This window comes from Bombina bombina, chromosome 5, assembly GCF_027579735.1.
Source record: "Bombina bombina isolate aBomBom1 chromosome 5, aBomBom1.pri, whole genome shotgun sequence".
Taxonomy (NCBI): domain Eukaryota; kingdom Metazoa; phylum Chordata; class Amphibia; order Anura; family Bombinatoridae; genus Bombina; species Bombina bombina.
The window spans coordinates 1,018,202,516-1,018,225,003 of NC_069503.1; the positions used below are offsets into that span (position 1 = coordinate 1,018,202,516).

The 22,488-nt window shown below is 36.1% G+C and overlaps 1 protein-coding gene across 3 annotated transcripts in view; it reads right to left on the bottom strand.

The window, feature by feature from the left end:
* DPYS (dihydropyrimidinase) overlaps positions 1 to 22,488 on the bottom strand; it is a 268,242-nt gene that overhangs the window by 122,784 nt on the left and 122,970 nt on the right. For all 3 annotated transcript variants that reach the window (XM_053715274.1, XM_053715276.1, XM_053715273.1), the window contains exons 3-4: positions 13,395 to 13,574; positions 10,279 to 10,468 (exon numbers count right to left, since the gene is read on the bottom strand). In XM_053715274.1, coding sequence (XP_053571249.1) covers positions 10,279 to 10,468; positions 13,395 to 13,574 — 370 coding nt within the window. The remainder of the gene's footprint in view (positions 1 to 10,278; positions 10,469 to 13,394; positions 13,575 to 22,488) is intronic.

Below are 22,488 nucleotides of genomic sequence, written 5' to 3' on the forward strand. Positions count from 1 at the left end.
CTAGGGAAGGTGGGGTATCAACAATTACCTTCAGAAAAATCCCCCTTAGTTAAGCCCATGTAAGCTAAGTGGGTCAGTGCCTAATGCTGAAAATGTTAAATTATTACACAATAAAAGAAAATAAGCATTATATGGCACACTTACAGAGATTGATTGAAAACAATAGTAAGCCTGGGTAAGGAGTGTGTGCAATAAAACTTTACATTTAATAAATATTTATTAAAAATGATGGACCATACCACCCAGCTAAAAAGATTATAAACAGATAACACAGTCACTGCCTCCCCAGAGAACAGTATCATATATCACTCGATTTCTCCATCTTATATAATGGTCACAAATTATTCAAGTCCTATAGTTTGCTGAATATCAAATTAAGGGAAAGACTAGAGATAAATAAATTATTTCCATGTTGATACTAATCACAGTAGAAATAATAACCCACATATAAAAATATATCTCCTAAATGTCTCCAAAATGTTCTATTTTAATTTAGTCTTAAGCATATAAATTTTGGAGAATTTCCTCAGGATGAACTTTCATATAAATCATCAACTATAAATACCTTTACGTTATGACAGTTATTACACTAATCGTAACTGACAAAAAATAGTACATAATCGCAAACTCATATAATGATGAAGAGAAATATATATAATGTACATGTGCAAAAATGCACTCAATGAATATGTACCCCCATCTCATATATAAATATGTGATAAACAAATCAACTGTTTACTTTAGAGTGTTTGATTATATACTTAAAAACACATTTTGAAGACAAACTATGTATAGTTAACAGTCCCTATTTATAGGAAACACATACAGTGGGGCAAAAAAAGTATTTAGTCAGCCACCAATTGTGCAAGTTCTCCCACTTAAGAAGATGAGAGAGGCCTGTAATTTTCATCATAGGTATACCTCATCTATGAGAGACAAAATGTGGAAACAAATCCAGACAATCACATTGTCTGATTTGGAAATAATTTATTTGCAAATTATGGTGGAAAATAAGTATTTGGTCAATATCAAAAGTTAATCTCAATACTTTGTTATATATCCTTAGTTGGCAATGACAGAGGTCAAACATTTTCTGAAAGTCTTCACAAGGTTGTCACACACTGTTGCTGGTATGTTGGCCCATTCCTGCATGCAGATCTCCTCTAGAGCAGTGATGTTTTGGGGCTGTCGCTGGGCAACACAGACTTTCAACTCCCTCCAAAGGTTTTCTATGGGGTTGAGATCTGGAGACTGGCTAGGCCACTCCAGCACCTTGAAATGCTTCTTACGAAGCCTCTCCTTCGTTGCCCGGGTGGTGTGTTTGGGATTATTGTCATGCTGACCCAGCCACGTTTCATCTTCAATGCCCTTGCTGATGGAAGGAGGTTTGCACTCAAAATCTCATGATACATGGCCCCATTCATTCTTTCATGTTCTTTCATGATCTTTACATGATCAGTCATCCTGTTCCCTTTGCAGAGAAACAGCCCCAAAGCATGATGTTGCCAACCCCATGCTTCACAGTAGGTATGGTGTTCTTTGGTTGCAACTCAGCATTCTCTCTCCTCCAAACACGACGTGTTGTGTTTCTACCAAACAGTTCTACTTTGGTTTCATCTGACCATATGACATTCTCCCAATCCGCTTCTGGATCATCCAAATGCTCTCTACTCTCTAGCATACTTCATACGGGCCCGGACATGTACTGGCTTAAGCAGGGGGACACGTCTGGCACTGCAGGATCTGAGTCCCTGGTGGCGTAGTGTATTACTGATGGTAGCCTTTGTTACGTTGGTCCCAGCTCTCTGCAGGTCATTCACTAGGCCCCCCGTGTGGTTCTGGGATGTTTGCTCACCGTTCTTGTGATCATTTTGACCCCACGGGGTGAGATCTTGTGTGGAGCCCCAGATCGAGGGAGATTATCAGTGGTCTTGTATGTCTCCCATTTTCTAATTATTGCTCCCACAGTTGATTTCTTCACACCAAGCTGCTTGCCTATTACAGATTCAGTCTTCCCAGCCTGGTGCAGGTCTACAATTTTGTTTCTGGTGTCCTTCGACAGCTCTTTGGTCTTCACCATAGTGGAGTTTGGAGTGTGACTGTTTGAGGTTGTGGACACGTGTCTTTTATACTGATAACAAGTTCAAACAGGTGCCATTAATACAGGTAATGAGTGGAGGACAGAGGAGCCTCTTATAGAAGAAGATACAGGTCTTTGAGAGCCAGAAATTTTGCTTGTTTGTAGGTGACCAAATACTTATTTTCCACCATAATATGCAAATAAATTCTTTCCAAATAAGACAATGTGATTGTCTGGATTGGTTTCCACATTTTGTCTCTCATAGTTGAGGTATACCTATGATGAAAATTACAGGCCTCTCTCATCTTCTTAAGTAGGAGAACTTGCACAATTGGTGGCTGACTAAATACTTTTTTGCCCCACTGTATAAAGTATGTCATTCTCCAAGTGGTAACTAAATGCCAGTTACATGTATTATTATTTTCAGAAATGAATTATACATAATAAGGTATAAGAAAGTGTAAAATATACTCCTCAAAGCTAAATCAATGGAAAATGTAATATATGAAAGAATACTACTAGAGAAAAATGAGAAATTAACAACCATCTCACAGTACTTGAAAGTAACTAATAATAGCTACAAACAAGCTAAAAAAAGCTAAAAGAAGGCCAAAAAAGTATCTTTTAATGGAGGGAGCCTATACAAAATAACTGATATCCCATTCAAGGTTCAGCCCAGTAGGTATCCTGGACTTGAGCTTATATATCCAATATAGCTCCTTTTTATCAAGTATTTTGTATCTGTTTCCTCCTCTAGAGGGAGTTCTTGCCACATCAATAATTTTCACTGTGAAATCCCCTTTATTGAAATGGAAGAGGTTGAAGTGCCTGGACACCACAGAGTCCTTATTAAATTTTTTGACATCATTTACATGCTCTCTGACCCTCACATTTACCTCCCTCGTCGGGGATTTCACAGTGAAAATTATTTTGATTTAGTCTTAAGCTCAAGTCCAGGATAACAACAGGGCCGTCACTAGAAATTTTGGGGCCCCCCCTTTAACATGTGCAATTTTTGCCCAAGTGACTAAAACGTATATGCACTTTATTCTTAGTGTAGTCAAACGTGGAAATGTTGTAAACACACAAATACAGAAACACACAGACACACATAAGGATTCCCATATAGACACTCTAGCAGACATGCAAAGAAACATACAAACAATAATAGACACAGACACTCACACAGACACTCAGCACTTGTTTACATTAACCTGACAAAAGTAATGAGGTAGACTACAGTTTTGTCAAAAAAAAGAAAATTTACAAGACAAAATATGGAATTCTAATTATCTTTTGGTCAAAAAGGATGCCAACTATATGATGGCAACAGCATGCAGTGGCTGAAAGGAAGGGCCCTGAACTGCCTAAACAATAATTTAAAGGTTAAGTGGTGGATTGGTGACTTCCAGAAAGGTCTCATTAGTCTCAAAGAGCCTGATTCATCAAGCTCTGAATGGAGCTTGATGCAGCTGTTTCTGCACGAGCCTCCAGGCTCGCCGGAAACAAGAGTTAAGAAGCAGCGGTCTTAAGACTGCTGCCCCTTAATTTATCCGCCTGCTCTGAGGCTGCGGACATCAATCTGCCCAATCACATACGATTGGGTTGATTGACACCCCCTGCTAGCAGCCGCAAATCTGCAGGGGGCGGCATTGCACAAGCAGTTCACTAGAACTGCTTGTGCAATGATAAATCCCGACAGCGTATGCTATCGACATTTATCAACATTTATCAATCTGCGGCGGACATGATCACTACAGCAGATCATGTCCATCCGCACCATGATAAATCTACCCCAAAGTCTGTAGAAAGATCTGAATAATCAGTAGTAAGGTCAAAATGTCCTAAAAAGGAACATACAATGGACAGACACACAAACTCAAACTTGAACTTGCACATACACCCAAGGAAACACCCACAGAGACAGCCTCAGAAAACACACAAAGACATACATACTCACAGACACCCACAGAAAACACACAAAGACATACACACACACACACACACAAAGACACACACAGAAAACACACAAAGACATACACACACACACACACACACACACTCACAGAGACATCCACAGAAAATGCACAAAGACAGAAACACAAACCCTCACAGAGAGATCCACAGAAAAAAATACATACACACTCATAGAGACACCAACAAAAGCACAAAGACATGAACACAGACACCAACAGAAACACTCACAGTAGGTAACATTTCTGCACATTGCCATCCCCTAAATCAACAGATTGCATGATAAAAAAATAGCAGAAATTAAGAGATGACTTTTTAAAGAATCATATTTGTAAATGTGCTAACAAAAATACTTCTGTGAATTCAAAATTGTACATTATTGATCTGTCAGAATGGGTAGATGAAGAAAAGTACTTTTAAAAAGTTGACACATGTTTGGGGTTTCCACCCCCCCCCATTTTCCCCAACCAAGAGCACCACTTCAAATCTGGTGTACAAATGTTCCCATCTGTCAGCTGTACTTATCAATTTTTGAAAATGCTGTACTCTTTGTAGTCTTGGAGGAACCATAAGCTGTGGCACTAGGTCTCATGCCATTAAAACTGGTTAAATGCAGGATTTAAGCTTGTTTGTATGTATTTCAAAATTAAGTCAGCTGTAGTGTAAACTGAACAGTGTTAAGTTAACCTGTCTCATTTCAAACACTGAGCAATCTTAGCCTGAGAGTGTAACATTTTATGCAGATGTAAAAATCTTAGATAAAATGCCTCCTGGCATCTGGAAAGTTCTTGTATTGCTAGTGGGATATTCCACTATCAGACTGAACTCGGCCAGTAGTCTTCTTAAACCGGCGTTAAGCCGGAATGATAGGGAATAACACAGAGCAGAGAAAGTTCGCAAGATGAGGTCAATGGCACTCACCACAGACAGGATGGTCTTTGGCGGCAACAGGCAGGGAATCAGAGAAAGGCAGTCCAGGGGTAAACCACTAGAATGGTCAAGCGGGCAGGGTTTGGCAACAGAGAGGCAATCCAAAACAATAGGGGTTAAACAGGCAGAGTGGTCAGACAAACAGAGTTCAGCAGCAGTATATCAATCCAGCAATTTAGGGGTTAACAGGCAGATCAGTCAGGCAAGCAGAGTTGAGCAGCAATATATCAATCCAGCAATTTAGGGTTTAACAGGCAGAGTAGTCAGGCAAGCAGAGTTCAGCAGCAGTAAATCAATCCAACAATTTAGGGGTTAACAGGCACAGTAGTCAGGCAAACAGAGTTCAGCAGCAGTATATTAATCCAGCAATTTAGGGGTTAACAGTCAGAGTAGTCAGGCAAGCAGAGTTCATTAACAATAAGGCAATCAGAATAAACAATGATCTATCACACCCAGGAGCACACAAAGTAACACCTATACTTGGGCAGTGATAGATCGTACTGAGCAACTTACATAGGTACAGGATTCGCGCCACATTAATCCGGACTGGTATCAGAGAGAGGAGCGTGTGCAATGACGTCAGTGCCGCACACATCCAGACCCAACACAGCCCTAGGCAATGAGCAGGGAAGGAGACGCCGCGCCCCTAGCAACAGCTAGAGTGGCGCGGCATGACAGTCCTTGCATAAAGGGGCAGTACACTGGAATGTAATTAATATATATAAATAAAAAAACAATATCCGCCCAAAGGGCATGTACCATTTGTTTATTGAGGAGGAAACATTTATGCGTGGTTTTAAATATAGAATTTCTACAGCATTGTCATATTGCTAAAAAATATGTTTTTATAGACCCCTGGCCCCACCACAAAACTACCACACTGAAGTTAAAATCTGAAATTGCACAAATAAATAAAAAACATTTACTAAGTAAGTCCTACCTACTCTGCAAATGAAAGTGATCTGCCGCCTGACTCTGGCACACACCGTACAAACTGAAGTGCCAAATCTGTCTCACACTGTGCATATTGGTTTAGTGCACACTCAGAAATCCTCTCAAATGCTAATGCTTTTACTCGTTGTAATGACATTTCCCACGCTCAGTAGCACTCTGCTGTAGCCTCCTCTGGTGGCTGCCAAAATGTAAAAAAAATAAAAATAATAGTTGTGCTTGCCTCATGAAGCCCCCTGGCCCACTGGGCCCCTGACAGGAGTCACCCTATTCACCCCCAGATGGTGGCCCTGCCTCCAAATAAGGCAAATTGTGGGTGGAGTTTGTTACATTGCAGTAAAAAGAATGTTAATGTGTTTTAAAAACGTTCAGACTTGATATGTTATTTTATAACACAATATATAATACAATAGAAATATGTTATAATTACAAGATGCTTACTGTCCCTTTAATGCAGCAACAATGAATACCTGGGGAAAAAAAAGTCTATAGAATACATTAAATATAAATATTTGCACAAAACCAACATTTCAAATAAAATATCTCCGCAGTGGCAGATAGGTCCTATACCTAGTGTGCATATATAATACATAAATAGGAAATAAAAGGACATAATATTATTTCAGATTTAATGGTCCATGGGTCATATTAGATACAGAGTAAATTATGCAATATATATCCTAATTAGAAGGAAGGTGCAATTGGTTTATAGTGAACACCAAGTCATTTCATGCTTTGCTTGCTACATGCTGATTTTCACATGAGCAAATAAGATTTAATAGCAGTACTATCAAGCAGCACTTACTACTTATTTAACATTTAAATGTATCTGTCATGTCACAAAACACATAAGATAGATGTCCTAAGATAAAATGCAAACTCAGTATAATATATACGGTACCTATAAATATAAATATATATTTCACAAAATTGAATGCATATATATATATATATATATATATACATATATATGTATATATATAGTATATGATACTGTTTATAACCATGCAGAAAAATAAAATATTATTATTATTATTATTAAATAAGCATATATAGGGGCAGAAGTGTCTGTTTCCGCGCGAGCCTTCAGGCTTGCCGGAAACAGAAGTTATCGGGTTGATTGACATCCCCTGCTAGCGGCCGATTGGCTGCGAATCTGCATCGGTGGCATTGCACAAGCAGTTCACCAGAACTGCTTGTGCAATGATAAATGCAGAAGGAGTATGCTTTTGGCATTTATCGATGTGCAGCGGACATGAAACACTACATTGTATCATGTCCGCTCGCACTATGATAAATTGGCCCCCGTGGTCTAAAAAAATATAACAACGATTTTTCTTGATTTCTCTCCATGCTGGCAAGCTTTTGAATATCAGGACCATAATAAGAAAGTATGTAGACCTGCTGCAAAAATGAAGGCATAAGTATGCCAGACAAATTTAATAGCATTGTATCATTGGCCCAGGAATGGACTAACCTACACAGGTACTTGCATTGGGATTGGGCTTTATGTTGTTTGTCCCTCTTGAGTTATGAATCAGCACTTTTGCTCCTTTGAATTTAATTTGATTGCTGCTGTGTCTGTGTAGCAGCTATGCCCATTTCTCTCTCCTCGCTTTACTATTTCTATCCTGTCCCCTTTGTGTTGCTGTTTCATGGGGCTTGGGCATGCATGGTATATAAAGGTTGCTAAGTTCATACATCTGGCCTGAGGACTGATATTTGGACATGTGCTCACAATAAAGAGGTTGATGGGTAGTAGAATTTTTTTCTGATGTGTGATGCCTGGATATTGGGTATTTAGCTTGGATAAATGTTTGAAGTGGCACACATATACACTATACTAATCTGGTATCTAATGATCAAAAACTGATATAAAAAGCTATTCTGGGTACATGCATCTGGTCTGGGACCTGATATGGTTTGCGTAAAAGGGCTGCAAGGTGGCATGCACTGGTGTCTCATCTCATATAGCAATATATATATATAACACAGAGAGAATTTGGTTTATGAAAAATGTGTTTACATGCAAATGATTATCTCTAGAGCAGTGTTAAACACAGTTTAACTTCCCTCTACACCTTTTAATTCTACATGTTTCAGGGTTTGGGCTAGGTCCCTTAGTTCCAGTGAAGGGTCATCATAATTTTGCAGGATATAAAGAGATTTCAGACAAATGGTTGCTTACAACCATGAGGCAACAGTTTGGGCTAGGCCCTTTCCTCTTCCAGCATGATTGTGCTCCTGTGCACAAAGCGAGGTCCATAAAGATATGGTTTGAAGAGTATGGTGTAGAAGAACTTAAGTGTCCTGCACGGAGACCTGACCTAAACCCCAATAAACACCTTTGGGATGAATTGAAACACTAATTGTGAGCCAGACCTTATTGCCCAACATCAGTGTCTGACCTCACAAATGCTTTATTCGCTGAATGGACACAAATTCCCACAGAAAAGCATTTCCGGAAGAGTGACAGCTACTATGACCACAAAGGTGGGCTAACTCTATATTATTGCCCATGGTTTTATAATGAGATGTCCAACAAGCTCATATATATAGGTGTAACGGTCAGGTGTACACATTCTTATATTTTTCTTTTATAATTCAGAATGAGCACACAATTAAATCCGAATTACATTTATTATGAAAATAACTTTGTATTGTTTTATGAAGAGAATACCTAGGTAAACAGTGTGCACGTGTATGCAAAGCTGGCTCTATAATTGGGTGGGTGGTTCTATAGAATCCATGTGGCAATTGACAGTGGTGGCATATAGGGAGAGCATATCCCAGTTTATAACGTTGTTGTTTCTGGTTTTAAGAGAAATTACTCTCATTTGGGGATTATTAGATGATATCAACATACGCTTGTGTGATATCTGCTGAACATTAATCTTTAAGACTGGTGATTATGGTTGCGTTTGGACTCTAATGGATGTAGAGTTAGGTGGTGCTATTTCATTCTTAGACCCATAATAACTTTAGCCAACCCTGACTGTATGGCAGCAGTTTTATTAGAATGTTTTGAGCACTAGGTGGCATTAGTGTTTGCACAATGTTTAGCATTGTTAAAAGCTTTCTTGCAAAACTGATGCTATATATTTCTCCATACATATACATACATCAAAGTCTACCTACCTAATCTTTTAACAAAGAATACCAAAAGAACAAAGTAATGTGATTATAAAAGTAAATTAAGTTTTTTATTATTGTAAAGTCATGAATTATAAATTAAAGGGATAGTATAGGCAAATTATAACTATAAAGCATTAGGTAGTCAAATCTATAAGCATTAAAAGTTCAAATATCTTGCGCTGTCTTTTTTTCTGTTTCGCCTCTATCCTTGCTGAAAATGTGGCTCCCTTCCCCACTGTGAGGCTAATTTGCATTAGTCAATCATGGTGGGCAACCTTGGTGCTCCTGTCACGCACGGTTCTTTAAGTGTGCACGTACCCGTGCATACGCCCTGATTTCCCATATCTACTAAGCTTTTGCATATTGAATATATCGCGACCCTGGGAATCCTCTTCGACTTCACCGATCATGCGGTCATATGACAGCTGTTTCTGCATAGCCGGAGTAATAATAATAATAATAGCTTTGTTTTAATGAAAAAGTAAGTGGAATAAGTTTATTAGATTAAGATAATATCATGACAGTATTTTAAACAGTTTTATATAAAATTACTTTTCTAACCCTTTAACTAGTTTTATGTCCCTTACTTGGTGAGTGTACATTGTTTTGACAGCATTAAAGGGATAGTAAGGTCAAAATATAAATGTGTATGGGTACATTTCAATTTTAAATATATAAGTATTTTAGCAATATACTTCCAAAAGCAAAAATGCTTCTAGTAAAATCTATTACTGTTTGTTGTCAGCAGCATACGCACATATGCTGTGAGGGTTCATGCACAATTATTCAAGCTCAGAGAGCTGGTGGTGTGTATTTTAAGATGTTTATTGTTCCTTTTAAGGATAGCTGTACTTTCCATGCAATATTTTCTATATATATATCTTTATCTATATCATTATCTATCTATCTATAAAATCTAGTGCAGGGGTGTCCAAACTTTGCTCTCCAGAGGTTTTGGAACTACATTTCCGATGATGCTCAGCCAGCATTTTATCTAGCTGAGCATCATGGGAAATGTAGTTCCAAAACCTCTGGAGAGCAAAGTTTGGACACCCCTGATCTAGTGCATTTAAATAATTATACATGAAGGGGAAAATGGAATCAAGCAGAACCAATAAGACAGGTATGGTATTAGTGTGGACAGTTCTTCTGTTGAGTAGACATGGACCTTCCATTTAATAATTAAATAATAACACTGGGTACTTTACCTTCTCTCCTGGCGTTAGCAATAACCTTAGCAGCAGATTTACTCATAACATGAACCACAAACAGTGGACAATTGACTGAGTTAGCTATAGTGATAGATCTTTGAGTGGCCTCTGCTTCCACCTCTTCTGGTCGACACAGTTCATGACCTTCTGGCCCAGTTATTCCAAGGGATAACATTTTCTTTGCACCCTTTAAAAAGATAAAATATTAGAGCTGTATGTATTAGTTGTAACCTACAGTACTATATGTTGTGTGCTCATCAGTTAATACATTAACAAACAGTAAATAAGTAAAATGTCCATGCTCATCAAATATCAGCACAAATTACTGCACCCAACCTTAGTAATAAATAAAATAAACAGTGAAAAATAAAAAAAACCCACTGTGTTTCTGTAATTAATTAACTTCTACTGCCATTCTGCTGAATGAACATCCTTTTTTTTTCTTGTTAGGTTTGAAACAGTTTGTGTAGTTACAATATAAAGCTGGCCCTACCAGCCATTGGGCAATACATACTTCAGTATCCATAATGCACAAATAGGCATACGCTACTAGCTTTATTTCAAATTTCAACAGCTGTGGGAAATGTAACTTTTTTCCAGAAGATTTTATATATTTTTAAACATTTTCATCGAGTTTACCAAAGTAAAAAAAATTACTTTTATTGTATACAGTGATTAGGGATGGGCGAATATTTCGCAACATTCGAAATTTAAAACTAATTTTTATACATGTCTGTGTCCGTTCAAATCAAATTTAGAATGTTTATCAAACATTCTAACATTCTAATTTTGATTAGTACTCAAGTTTTAATTAACATTCCCTAATATTTGTAAGAATATTTACATTTTATGTTTATTTTCTAATATAAAATCAAATTTTAAAAAGATAATTAGAAATAATACAAATTAATTTAGATTTCGAATGTTCATAATATATCGAATATACACATTCAAAATTCGAATGTGTATATTTGAACTATTATGAACATTTGAATTTGAAAGCAACATTCAAATTTGAAAGCTATCATTTGAATTAGAAAAATAACATTCAAATTCAAAAATAACATTTGAAAATCGAAAATAAGATTACAAAAACAAAAACAACATTAAAAATTAACATTTGACTTTCGAATTTTAAAGAATATTCATTCGTATCGATATTCGATTGTGTAAAATGAATATCTAAAGCAATAATAGTACCATTTTAATTTTCGATTTTGCAACATTTGCCCATCCTTTCTGCACACACAATAAGGGGCAGATTACGAGTGGAGCACAAAATTTGAAGTGGCCTGCAATGTGAATGTGACCTCGTGTTCACATTGAATGAAAGCTTTGCTCTCAATAGTGCACGCTTCCATAGGCTCCAATGGAAGCCTCATTCTCAAACCGCGAGACATGGCATGAAAACCTAGCGCAGCAAAAGGGGTAAGTTGCGCATTGACGGGCAACACATCTTAAATATATATGTATATGAATATATATATATATTTATGTGTTTATATTTGTAAATTATGATTGCAAAGAATGGGTAAGATTATGATATGGTGGGATGTATTCAGTTAGTGCTGGTGACCACCTAACCAGAGACAGTTCAATAACCCTCTCTCCTCTATCATGTTAAACACATTCAGGTTGTGGGATAAATATCTTAGAAAAATACCAAGCCTGTCGAGCAATATTTCCCCATTAACTCAGATTTTAAAGAATCAATAACTCCTCATCGATATTACTCCACCTAATACAGTACACAAATTAGTCCCATGTTATTCGGTACTACAAAATGGCAAACTGAAACTTAAAACAGAACTTTCAGACTCCATTTGTCCATACTTTTATACGTGGTATAAATACCTTCAACTGTCACATTCCATTGCACTTTATCCCAATAAAGAACACATTTGTAGAGCTTTTATGACTTTTAAAACCCTTTGCTATAATATCCAACCACTGAGAGGGCTATTATCCCTTATTTATAAATGACTAATTGCTCATCATTCCAAATTATTGCCCACCTACACTAAGAAGTGGGAAGTTGAACTTCAAACTCAAATATTAGAAAACGATTGGCTTAAGATCTTTAAAAATATGAGCAAGACATCTTCTTTAAAGGGACACTGAATCCAATTTTTTTTCTTTCGTGATTCAGAAAGCATGCAATTTTAAACAACTTTCTAAATTACTCCTATTATTAATTGTTCTTCGTTCTCTTACTATCTTTATTTGAAAAAGAAAGTCTAGTACACTGGACAGCACTTGTTTATTGGTGAATGAATTTATCCACCAATCAGCAAGAACAACCCAGGTTGTTTATCAAAAATGGGCCGGCATGTAAACTTACATTCTTTCTTTTCAAATAAAAATACCAAGAGAATGAAGAACATTTGATAATACTGATACTGATACTGATGCAGTATAACTGTAAAAAGCTGACAGGAAAATATCACCTGAGCATCTCTATGTAAAAAAGGATTTTATTTTACTTCACAATCTCCTTAGCTCAGCAGAGTAAGTTATGTGTAAAAAGTTATACTCAGCTACTGCCCAGCTGCAGGTAAAAAAAAATGAAGAAATGAACAGCAGCCAATCAGCATCAGCAGTGCTGAGGTCATGAACTCTTTTACTATGATTTCATGAGATTTCACTTAACTCTCATGAGATTTCATTGTAAACTTCCTTACACTTAATAGGGAAATAAGATGAGTGTGCACGAATGCTCACACCTTCCGCTGTCCCGGGACAGACATACTGATTTGTTGCTTAGAAGTCCTTTACAATGGGATGTGGCTACTGAGGAACTTTTGAGGTAAAAGATCTTTCTTTTTTACATAGAGATGTTCAGGTGATATTTTCTAGTCAGCTTTTTACAGCTATGCTGCATCACTTTCAAGTGTTTAAACATTTGGGTTTTATGGCCCTTTAAATATAAAATGTAAGGTCTTTGAGAAACAAATGTATGTGTTTTTAGGGAAAGTTTTTGCTCGCTTTACATTTTACAGTGTCAGTGAGTTTAGAAAATCACTTCTTAAAGTAAGCCACTAGATGTCAGCATTTCACTATTTAGAAAATGTCATTAGTAAAATTGTGCTGCAGAAAGTGAAAATCCAATTTACCTCAGCAATTAAATCCCCGTTTTCAGCATGCACTTGAGCAATTGCTCCAAGGTCCTTACAACAAGAAAAGGCCTGATAAAGTTCAATATCATTAACCATGTACAGATCTTTGTAGGCCATGAACATCTTGAAGGAATTAACTCCTTTATCTCTGACGAGGATCTTCATTTCTTCTTTAACCTAAAAAATAACACAGTATTGCAGTAATTAGCAAAAACATTTTGGCACTGATTAGGCTCCCTAATGATAGTGCGGGACGCACCAAGCAGTAACATAAGTGCGCAACTTGCACACTACTTTTTTGTGCATTTATTCAGATTTTGGTTTCATTAAACAAATGTATGTCTCTACTATTTATAGCTGTCCCTAAATGACCTCAGCAGATAATAAACTTTTAAACTCAATAAAACCGAAATTGGTTCAGAATCTGGTGGCACTTTAGTTTCTCTGGGAACAGCGGAAAAAAACAAAATTCCCAGGGCTAAACAAGAGGAAAAATAAATAAATAAATACTAAATAATTACCCTTTTAAATACAGGTAATATGTATTTTTCAGCTGTCCAATATAGAGCTTGATTACAAGAAGCGAGCCAATTTTTTATTGCTCTTAAATGCTAACTGCGCTCAAGGTAAAATATTTGCACTGTCGGATTAGCGATGGTATTACAAGTTGAAAATTAAAAGTTAGCGCACGATTAAAAGACCCTGGCGGCTAATTTCAGGACTTCAAATATCTTGACCGTGTTAACTCTCCCATAGATTTCTATGGGACGCACTAAAGAAAGCTTTTTTATGTATCGCGTGTGCACTAAGCCAACACTGCGCTAGATCAACTGTGCAAAAGCCTAAGGTGCATTAAGAATACTTTAAATTCCTATGTTCTTCACTTCAAACAAAATGTTCTTTTATTTTTAAATATATATATTTTTTTATATATATATATATATATATATATACTTATTTGTAAAATATATATATATATCTGTCTATATGAAAATATACAGATATATATATATATATATATATATTTTTTTTTTTTTTAAATAAAAAAAGTGAAAAGCATAGGAATTTCAAGTATTTCTATTCAATAACATAAAAACATTAAAATTGATTTTAAAAAATATTGCATATTTTATGGTATTTGACTGGGATGGGGTCAAAGTTTATATATAAGTGCATATAAGTGTGTACATACTGTATATGTATGTAAGCACATACACATATAAACACATAAATACACGTGTATACACATATATATATATATATACAGTATGTGTATATATATATATATATATATATATATATATATATACACACATTGGAGCCCTTTCCAATCAAACACCTTGCCGTATAACATATCCATTTGAACCCTTTTACAATATTTTTATCAATATTCAAATTGTGTTTTTTTAAAATAAAAAAGTGTATATATGAGTGTAATACTTTATTTTAATATGTTTTTGATGTGTTTTGTGAAACTTTTTTTTAACCCTTACACTTCAGGTTTCAAGTCGCGCGAATTCTTATGCTATTTGGACTTTCCCTCAAGCGCAACCCATAACTTTCAACTTGTAATATCAGCACTATTTACAGCGGTCACAATGTGCTTTAAATCGTCAGTATTAATTTGTTTCCTTTAATTTTTTAAGGGGTTTATATTTTAACATGCTCTGGATAATGCACTTACCCGATACTGGCCACTCTAACAGGAGGCTCCAAGGACCTGCACTACAGTAAGTGCAGGTCATGTGAACCAAGAGCGTTAAGGTTCTACGGTTCTACCTCTAGACCAATAGCTAGTCAGTTGACACGCACAGATATTGGTTTAGAGGTGGACACGTCGCCTCATTGAAGAAAGCGATGTGCCCTGGGTGACCGGAGGCGCTGAGTTAGCGATATACTTGCCTTGGAGATAGGGGGAGTTTAAAATAGTTTTTTAGGAAACTATGGCAAAAACTAATGTTTATTTTTAGTTATGGTAAATCCTAGCGTTTGTTATACGCTTGGGTTTACCATCACTTTAACTAAAATTCAATATTTGTTTAATTTTAAACTAAACGAATACCGAATAGTGCAGCCACCGAATATTTGGGGAAATTAATTTCCCTGCATATTTGGAACGAAAATTTCTTGGCTGCACATCTCTAATAAATAGTGTGATGCATTAATAAAGACACACCTTTTTAAAACCACGTTTATATTAGAGTTTACTAAAAAAAGTGTACATTTATGTTAGAGTTTACCAAGAAATGTATGTTTATGCGAGAGTTTAAGTTCTTTCCGAAACACAAAAAGCAGGGAAATTCCTGTTTTTTTATTTATTCACCTAAACTGAAAACAAAGTTGGCACTCCCCCAATATGCTGCATGCAAGAACAACAACAAAATCTGATGCTTAAAATATCATGAGGGAGGCATTGCAGTGTACAGTATATGTTTTTTATTTATTTATTTATTTTAAACATATGAATACAATTTTTTTTTTTTTAAGTAAGTGAAACTATAAGCAGTGGCACACTACAGTTTTCCTTTCCACAATAACATCACATAAAACAAAATTACACACTTGGTCCACCTTAAAGGGACATTAAACACTAATAAAATGCTAGATATAATGATGCATTCAAAGAAAAGATTAGATTGAGAATAACATGTAGATGTATGTTTTAAAGCTTCATTAGTTGTTTAAATAGTGACAAAATAAGTGTAAAGTTTTAATGTCTATAAAGCAATGGAGCTGCCATGTTGTAACTTAGGTTACGTTCTCTGCTGTGGCAAGTCAGGGACAGTTACAAACAGGTCACTAGAGTTTGCAGCCAATGGCTGTGTTGAATATAACAGTGTTCTGCACTTATTTCTAACAGGAACTGAAAGTTCACAATTTCAGATTGGAATTACAGGAAAAGGGGACAAAATAAATAATGAATGTATATTGTAAAGTTTTTTTTTATATATATATTCAATTTAACATTTTATATTACCATCTCAAAGTGTTTAATGTACCTTTAAATACAGGTGTACAGTGTTCATAAACAAGAGTTCTATGCAAATGAGCATTCTTTAAAAATGTGTTTGCTTTTAAACTGTACAATAAAGTTTATTGTAAATTTAAAATGTATATCTGGTGATTTTTACATTTCTATAACCAATATTGGAAAGTAGAAGGCTTTTATGTATACAAAAAAAATACGTTAGGGACTCCTTAAAAGGGAAATAAAACCCAATCTTTTTCCGTTCATGATTCAGATAGAGAAAACTATTTTTAAAAAAATGTTTCCAATTTACTTTAATTATCAAATTTGTTTCATTCTCATATCACTCTTTGTTGAAGAGATATCTAGATAGGTCATGTGCACATGTCTGGAGCACTACATGACAGGAAAGAGAGCTGCCATCTAGTGCTGTTGCTAATTTATAACATTGTTGCCAAACCTCTGGAGACACGTGCACACTCCTGAACTAACCTTCCTGCTTTTCAACAAAGGATAACAAGAAAACAAAGAAAATGTAACAATAGAAGTAAATTGGAAAGTTGCTTAAAATTATGTTTTATCTGAATCATGAAAGAAATATTTTGGGTTTAATGTCCCTTTAAGGTTAATAGTTTCTGACATTTTTTTTAATTAAAAGTAAAATTTTCTTTCTCTCTTACAATTTAATGTATATTAAGCTTTGTCTAAATATCCTCAGTTTGCCCATTAATGAAATGTAATTTTATTATACCTCAATAATTAAAAAAGAACTAAACAAATGTTGAGGGCTTGTAGTGACTACCAGTCCAATGTAAACTTTGCAATTGAACAAAGAATGAACCAGTAAACTTTAGCCGTCTGTAGAGCTATAATAATGATGGACATAAGTATATGTTTTTAATCTACACAAAGGGATTAAACACATACACCTAGATTACAAGTTTTGCGTTCGTATTTTAACGCTGAAAAAATGGTAATTTCAGCGTTAAAACAGCAATGCAGACATTACGAGTCTTGTCGGTATAGCTGTACCGCAAGCCTTTTAAGCCTGTAACGCAAAGTGGGACTTCCATAGCGCTGCCATTACGAGTTTTGCTGTGAGGCTGAAAAGCTTGCGTTCCAGCCTATACCGACACGATCCGTTCCGCAATCTGAGAGCAGCAGTTATGAGTTTTACGCAACAAAACTGTTACACAAAACTCATAACTAAACTGTTACAAAGTACACTAAGACCCATGAACTACATATTAACCCTTAATCCGAGGCCCTCCCACATCGCAAACACTATATTAAAGTTATTAACCCCTAATCTGCCGCTCCCGACATCGCTGCCACTAATAAAATTTATTAACCCCTATTTTGCCGCTCCCCGACATCGTTGCCACTATACTAACGTTATTAACCCCTATTCCCCCGCACCTCAACATTGCCCAAACTATAATAAATATATTAACCCCTATTCCACCGTTATAAATTAAACTAACATTACTATTAGACTAAAATTAAAAAAACTGCAAATTAAATTAATTAAATTACATAAAAAATCTACAATTAAAAATAATTAAAACTACTAAATTACAAAAAATTAAAAAATACTAAATTACAAAAAATTACAAACAAAATTATCCAAAATTAAAACAATTACACCTAATCTAATAGCCCTATCAAAATAAAAAAGCCCCCCTAAAATAAAAAACCCTAGCCTGCAATAAACTACCAATAGCTCTTAAAAGGGATTTTTGTAGGGCATTGCCCTAAAGAAATCAGCTCTTTTCCCTGTGTTAGGTTTTTTCAGGTTTTTTTGGGTGTTTTTTTTTTAGATTATGGTTTGGGCTATTTGAAAAAGAGCTGAATGCCATTTTAAGGGCAATGTCCATACAAATGCCCTTTTCAGGGCAATGGGTAGATTAGGTTTTTTTAGTTAGGTTTTTTATTTTGTGGGTTTGGGGGCGTGGGGGTTTGTAATGTTAGGGGGGGTTTGTTTTTATATTTTAGAAAAAGAGCTGATTTCTTTAGGGCAATGCCCTACAAAAGGCCTAGTACCTACCTAGTTAAAATAAATACAAACTTACCTGTGAAATAAAACATAATTTATGTAAGAACTTACCTGATAAATTCATTTCTTTCATATTAGCAAGAGTCCATGAGCTAGTGACGTATGGGATATACATTCCTACCAGGAGGGGCAAAGTTTCCCAAACCTCAAAATGCCTATAAATACACCCCTCACCACACCCACAAATCAGTTTAACGCATAGCCAAGAAGTGGGGTGATAAGACAAAAGTGCGAAAGCATAAAAAATAAGGAATTAGAATAATTGTGCTTTATACAAAAAAATCATAACCACCACAAAAAAGGGTGGGCCTCATGGACTCTTGCTAATATGAAAGAAATGAATTTATCAGGTAAGTTCTTACATAAATTATGTTTTCTTTCATGTAATTAGCAAGAGTCGATGAGCTAGTGACGTATGGGATAATGAATACCCAAGATGTGGATCTTCCACGCAAGAGTCACTAGAGAGGGAGGGATAAAATAAAGACAGCCAATTCCGCTGAAAATAATCCACACCCAAAATAAAGTTTAAATCTTATAATGAAAAAAACTGAAATTATAAGCAGAAGAATCAAAGTGAAACAGCTGCCTGAAGTACTTTTCTACCAAAAACTGCTTCAGAAGAAGAAAACACATCAAAATGGTAGAATTTAGTAAAAGTATGCAAATAAGACCAAGTTGCTGCTTTGCAAATCTGATCAACCGAAGCTTCATTCCTAAACGCCCAGGAGGTAGAAACTGACCTAGTAGAATGAGCTGTAATCCTTTGAGGCGGAGTTTTACCCGACTCGACATAATCATGATGAATCAAAGACTTTAACCAAGACGCCAAGAAATGGCAGAGGCCTTCTGACCTTTCCTAGAACCGGAAAAGATAACAAATAGACTAGAAGTCTTTTGGAAATTTTTAATAGCTTCAACATAATATTTCAAAGCTCTAACTACATCCAAAGAATGCAACGATCTTTCCTTAGAATTCTTAGGAATAGGACACAATGAAGGAACCACAATTTCTCTACTAATGTTGTTAGAATTCACAACCTTAGGTAAAAATTTAAAAGAAGTTCGCAACACCGCCTTATCCTGATGAAAAATCAGAAAAGGAGACTCACAGGAAAGAGCAGATAAATCAGAAACTCTTCTAGCAGAAGAGATGGCCAAAAGAAACAAAACTTTCCAAGAAAGTGATTTAATGTCCAGCGAATGCATAGGTTCAAACGGAGGAGCTTGAACAGCCCCCAGAACCAAATTCAAACTCCAAGTAGGAGAAATTGACTTAATAACAGGTTTTATACGAACCAAAGCTTGTACAAAACAATGAATATCAGGAAGACTAGCAATCTTTCTGTGAAAAAGAACAGAAAGAGCAGAGATTTGTCCTTTCAAGGAACTTGCAGACAAACCTTCATCCAAACCATCCTGAAGAAACTGTAGAATTCTAGGAATTCTAAAAGAATGCCAAGAAAAATGATGAGAAAAACACCAAGAAATGTAAATCTTCCAGACTCGATAATATATCTTCCTAAATACAGATTTACGAGCCTGTAACATACTATTAATCAGAGAGTCAGAGAAACCTCTATGACTGAGAATCAAGTGTTCAATCTCCATATCTTCAAATTTAAGGATTTGAGATCCTGATGGAAAAAAGGACCTTGTGATAGAAGGTCTGGTGTTAACGGAAGAGTCCACGGTTGGCAAGTGGCCATCCGGACAAGATCCGCATACCAAAACCTGTGAGGCCATGCTGGAGCCACCAGCAGAACAAACGAGCACTCCTTTAGAATCTTGGAAATTACTCTTGGAAGAAGAACTAGAGGCGGAAAGATATAGGCAGGATGATACTTCCAAGGAAGTGACAATGCATCCACTGCCTCCGCCTGAGGATCACTGGATCTGGACAGATACCTGGGAAGCTTCTTGTTTAGATGAGAAGCCATCAGATCTATTTCTGGAAGTCCCCATATTTGAACAATCTGAAGAAATACCTCTGGGTGAAGAGACCATTCGCCCGGATGTAACGTTTGGCGACTGAGATAATCCGCTTCCCAATTGTCTATACCTGGGATATGAACCGCAGAAATTAGACAGGAGCTGGATTCCGCCCATACCAGAATTCGAGATACTTCTTTCATAGCCAGAGGACTGTGAGTCCCTCCTTGATGATTGACATATGCCACAGTTGTGACATTGTCCGTCTGAAAACAAATGAACGACTCTCTCTTTAGAAGAGGCCATGACTGAAGAGCTCTGAAAATTGCACGGAGTTCCAAAATATTGATTGGTAATCTTATCTCCTGAGATTCCCAAACCCCTTGTGCTGTCAGAGACCCCCAAACAGCTCCCCAACCTGTCAGACTTGCATCTGTTGAAATCACAGTCCAGGTTGGAAGAACAAAAGAAGCCCCCTGAACTAAACGATGGTGGTCTGTCCACCACGTCAGAGAGTGTCGTACAATCGGTTTTAAAGATATTAATTGAGATATCTTTGTATAATCCCTGCACCACTGGTTCAGCATACAGAGCTGAAGAGGTCGCATGTGAAAACGAGCAAAGGGGACCGCGTCCAATGCAGCAGTCATAAGACCTAGAATTTCCATGCATAAGGCTACCGAAAGGAAAGATTGAGACTGAAGGTTTCGACAAGCTGAAACCAATTTCAGACGTCTCTTGTCCGTCAGAGACAGAGTCAAGGACACTGAATCTATCAGGAAACCTAAAAAGGTTACCCTTGTCTGAGGAATCAACGAACTTTTTGGTAAATTGATCCTCCAACCATGTTCTAGAAGAAACAATACTCATAAAAGACTGGAAAGGTTCTTTCTAGTGAAAATGAGCAAAGGGAATTGAATCCAATGCTGTGGCCATAAGACCTAAAACTTCTATGCATATATAGCAACTGAAGGAAATAATAGAGACTAAAGGTACCGACAGACGGAACCCAATAGAATTATCCCTTGTCTGATAGAGACAAAGACAGTGACACAAACTATCTGGAAACCTAAAAAAGGTGACCCTTGTGTGAGGAATCAAGAGCTTTCGAAAAAAAGATCCTCAAACTATGTCCTGAAGAGCAGGTGAATCATATGAGATTCCGCATCCTCAGAAAATAATCTGAATGAAAACAGAAAAAAGAAAATATGTATTTATTGTATCTAATGAAAACAAATAATGCTATTAATGACCATAAAAAGGCAAAATAGTTTGAATAAAACTCCAAACCCGGTTCCTAAAAAAAGGAACTGGAAGAAATACCCCAGAAGATTCCAGGTCTGAGCAGCGCTTGAACCCCATGGGTGCCCAGCCATGCTTCAACAGTACCCAAAATATATAGGACAGGAACACACTTAAAGAAAGTGTTAGCCTTACTGGAATAAAATCAAAGAAATTTGGACAAAATAGAACCAAATAAATTTCAAAGAAGTCTTAACCTGCCCTTTACCAGCCAAGCTGGAATACGGCACGTACATCGCAATATTAGGGAGCTGATTTCGAACCCCAATTATAAACATGTTACTTGGGAAAGAACTCAGGAATTCGTTCCTTAATAAGAACAACCAAACTAGTATAAGCTTAAAGTTTTAGTCTTAGAACTCAATCTTGAAGCCCAGAGTAACAGTTAAGAATTGAATCCAATTATAAAACAAATAATTGATTATCTTAGAACAAAAGAAATATGGATTTTTTTTTTTTTTAAAAATCACAAAATTCTTCTAGCTAAAAAAGCTAAAGACATAGATTAACCCTCATTTGCGAAAATATTCAATAAAATGAAGACACAAATGAAATTATTAGCATGATAGTCCAGTTTAAAGGACCAGTCAATACAGTGGACTTGCATAATCAATAAATGCAAAACAACAAGACAAATGCAACAGCACCTAGTCTAGTAAATGTTGTCCCTTAACAATGCTAAAATAAATCATAATCTGATACTTGATCTTAAAGTAAACAGAAAAAATGAAGCAATTGCAATATCCAAATAAATCACAGGACCAAGAAAAGTACCTGAAACTAAATAATTTTCCATAAATAAGATACAACTAGCTAAAGGAAAATAAATACTA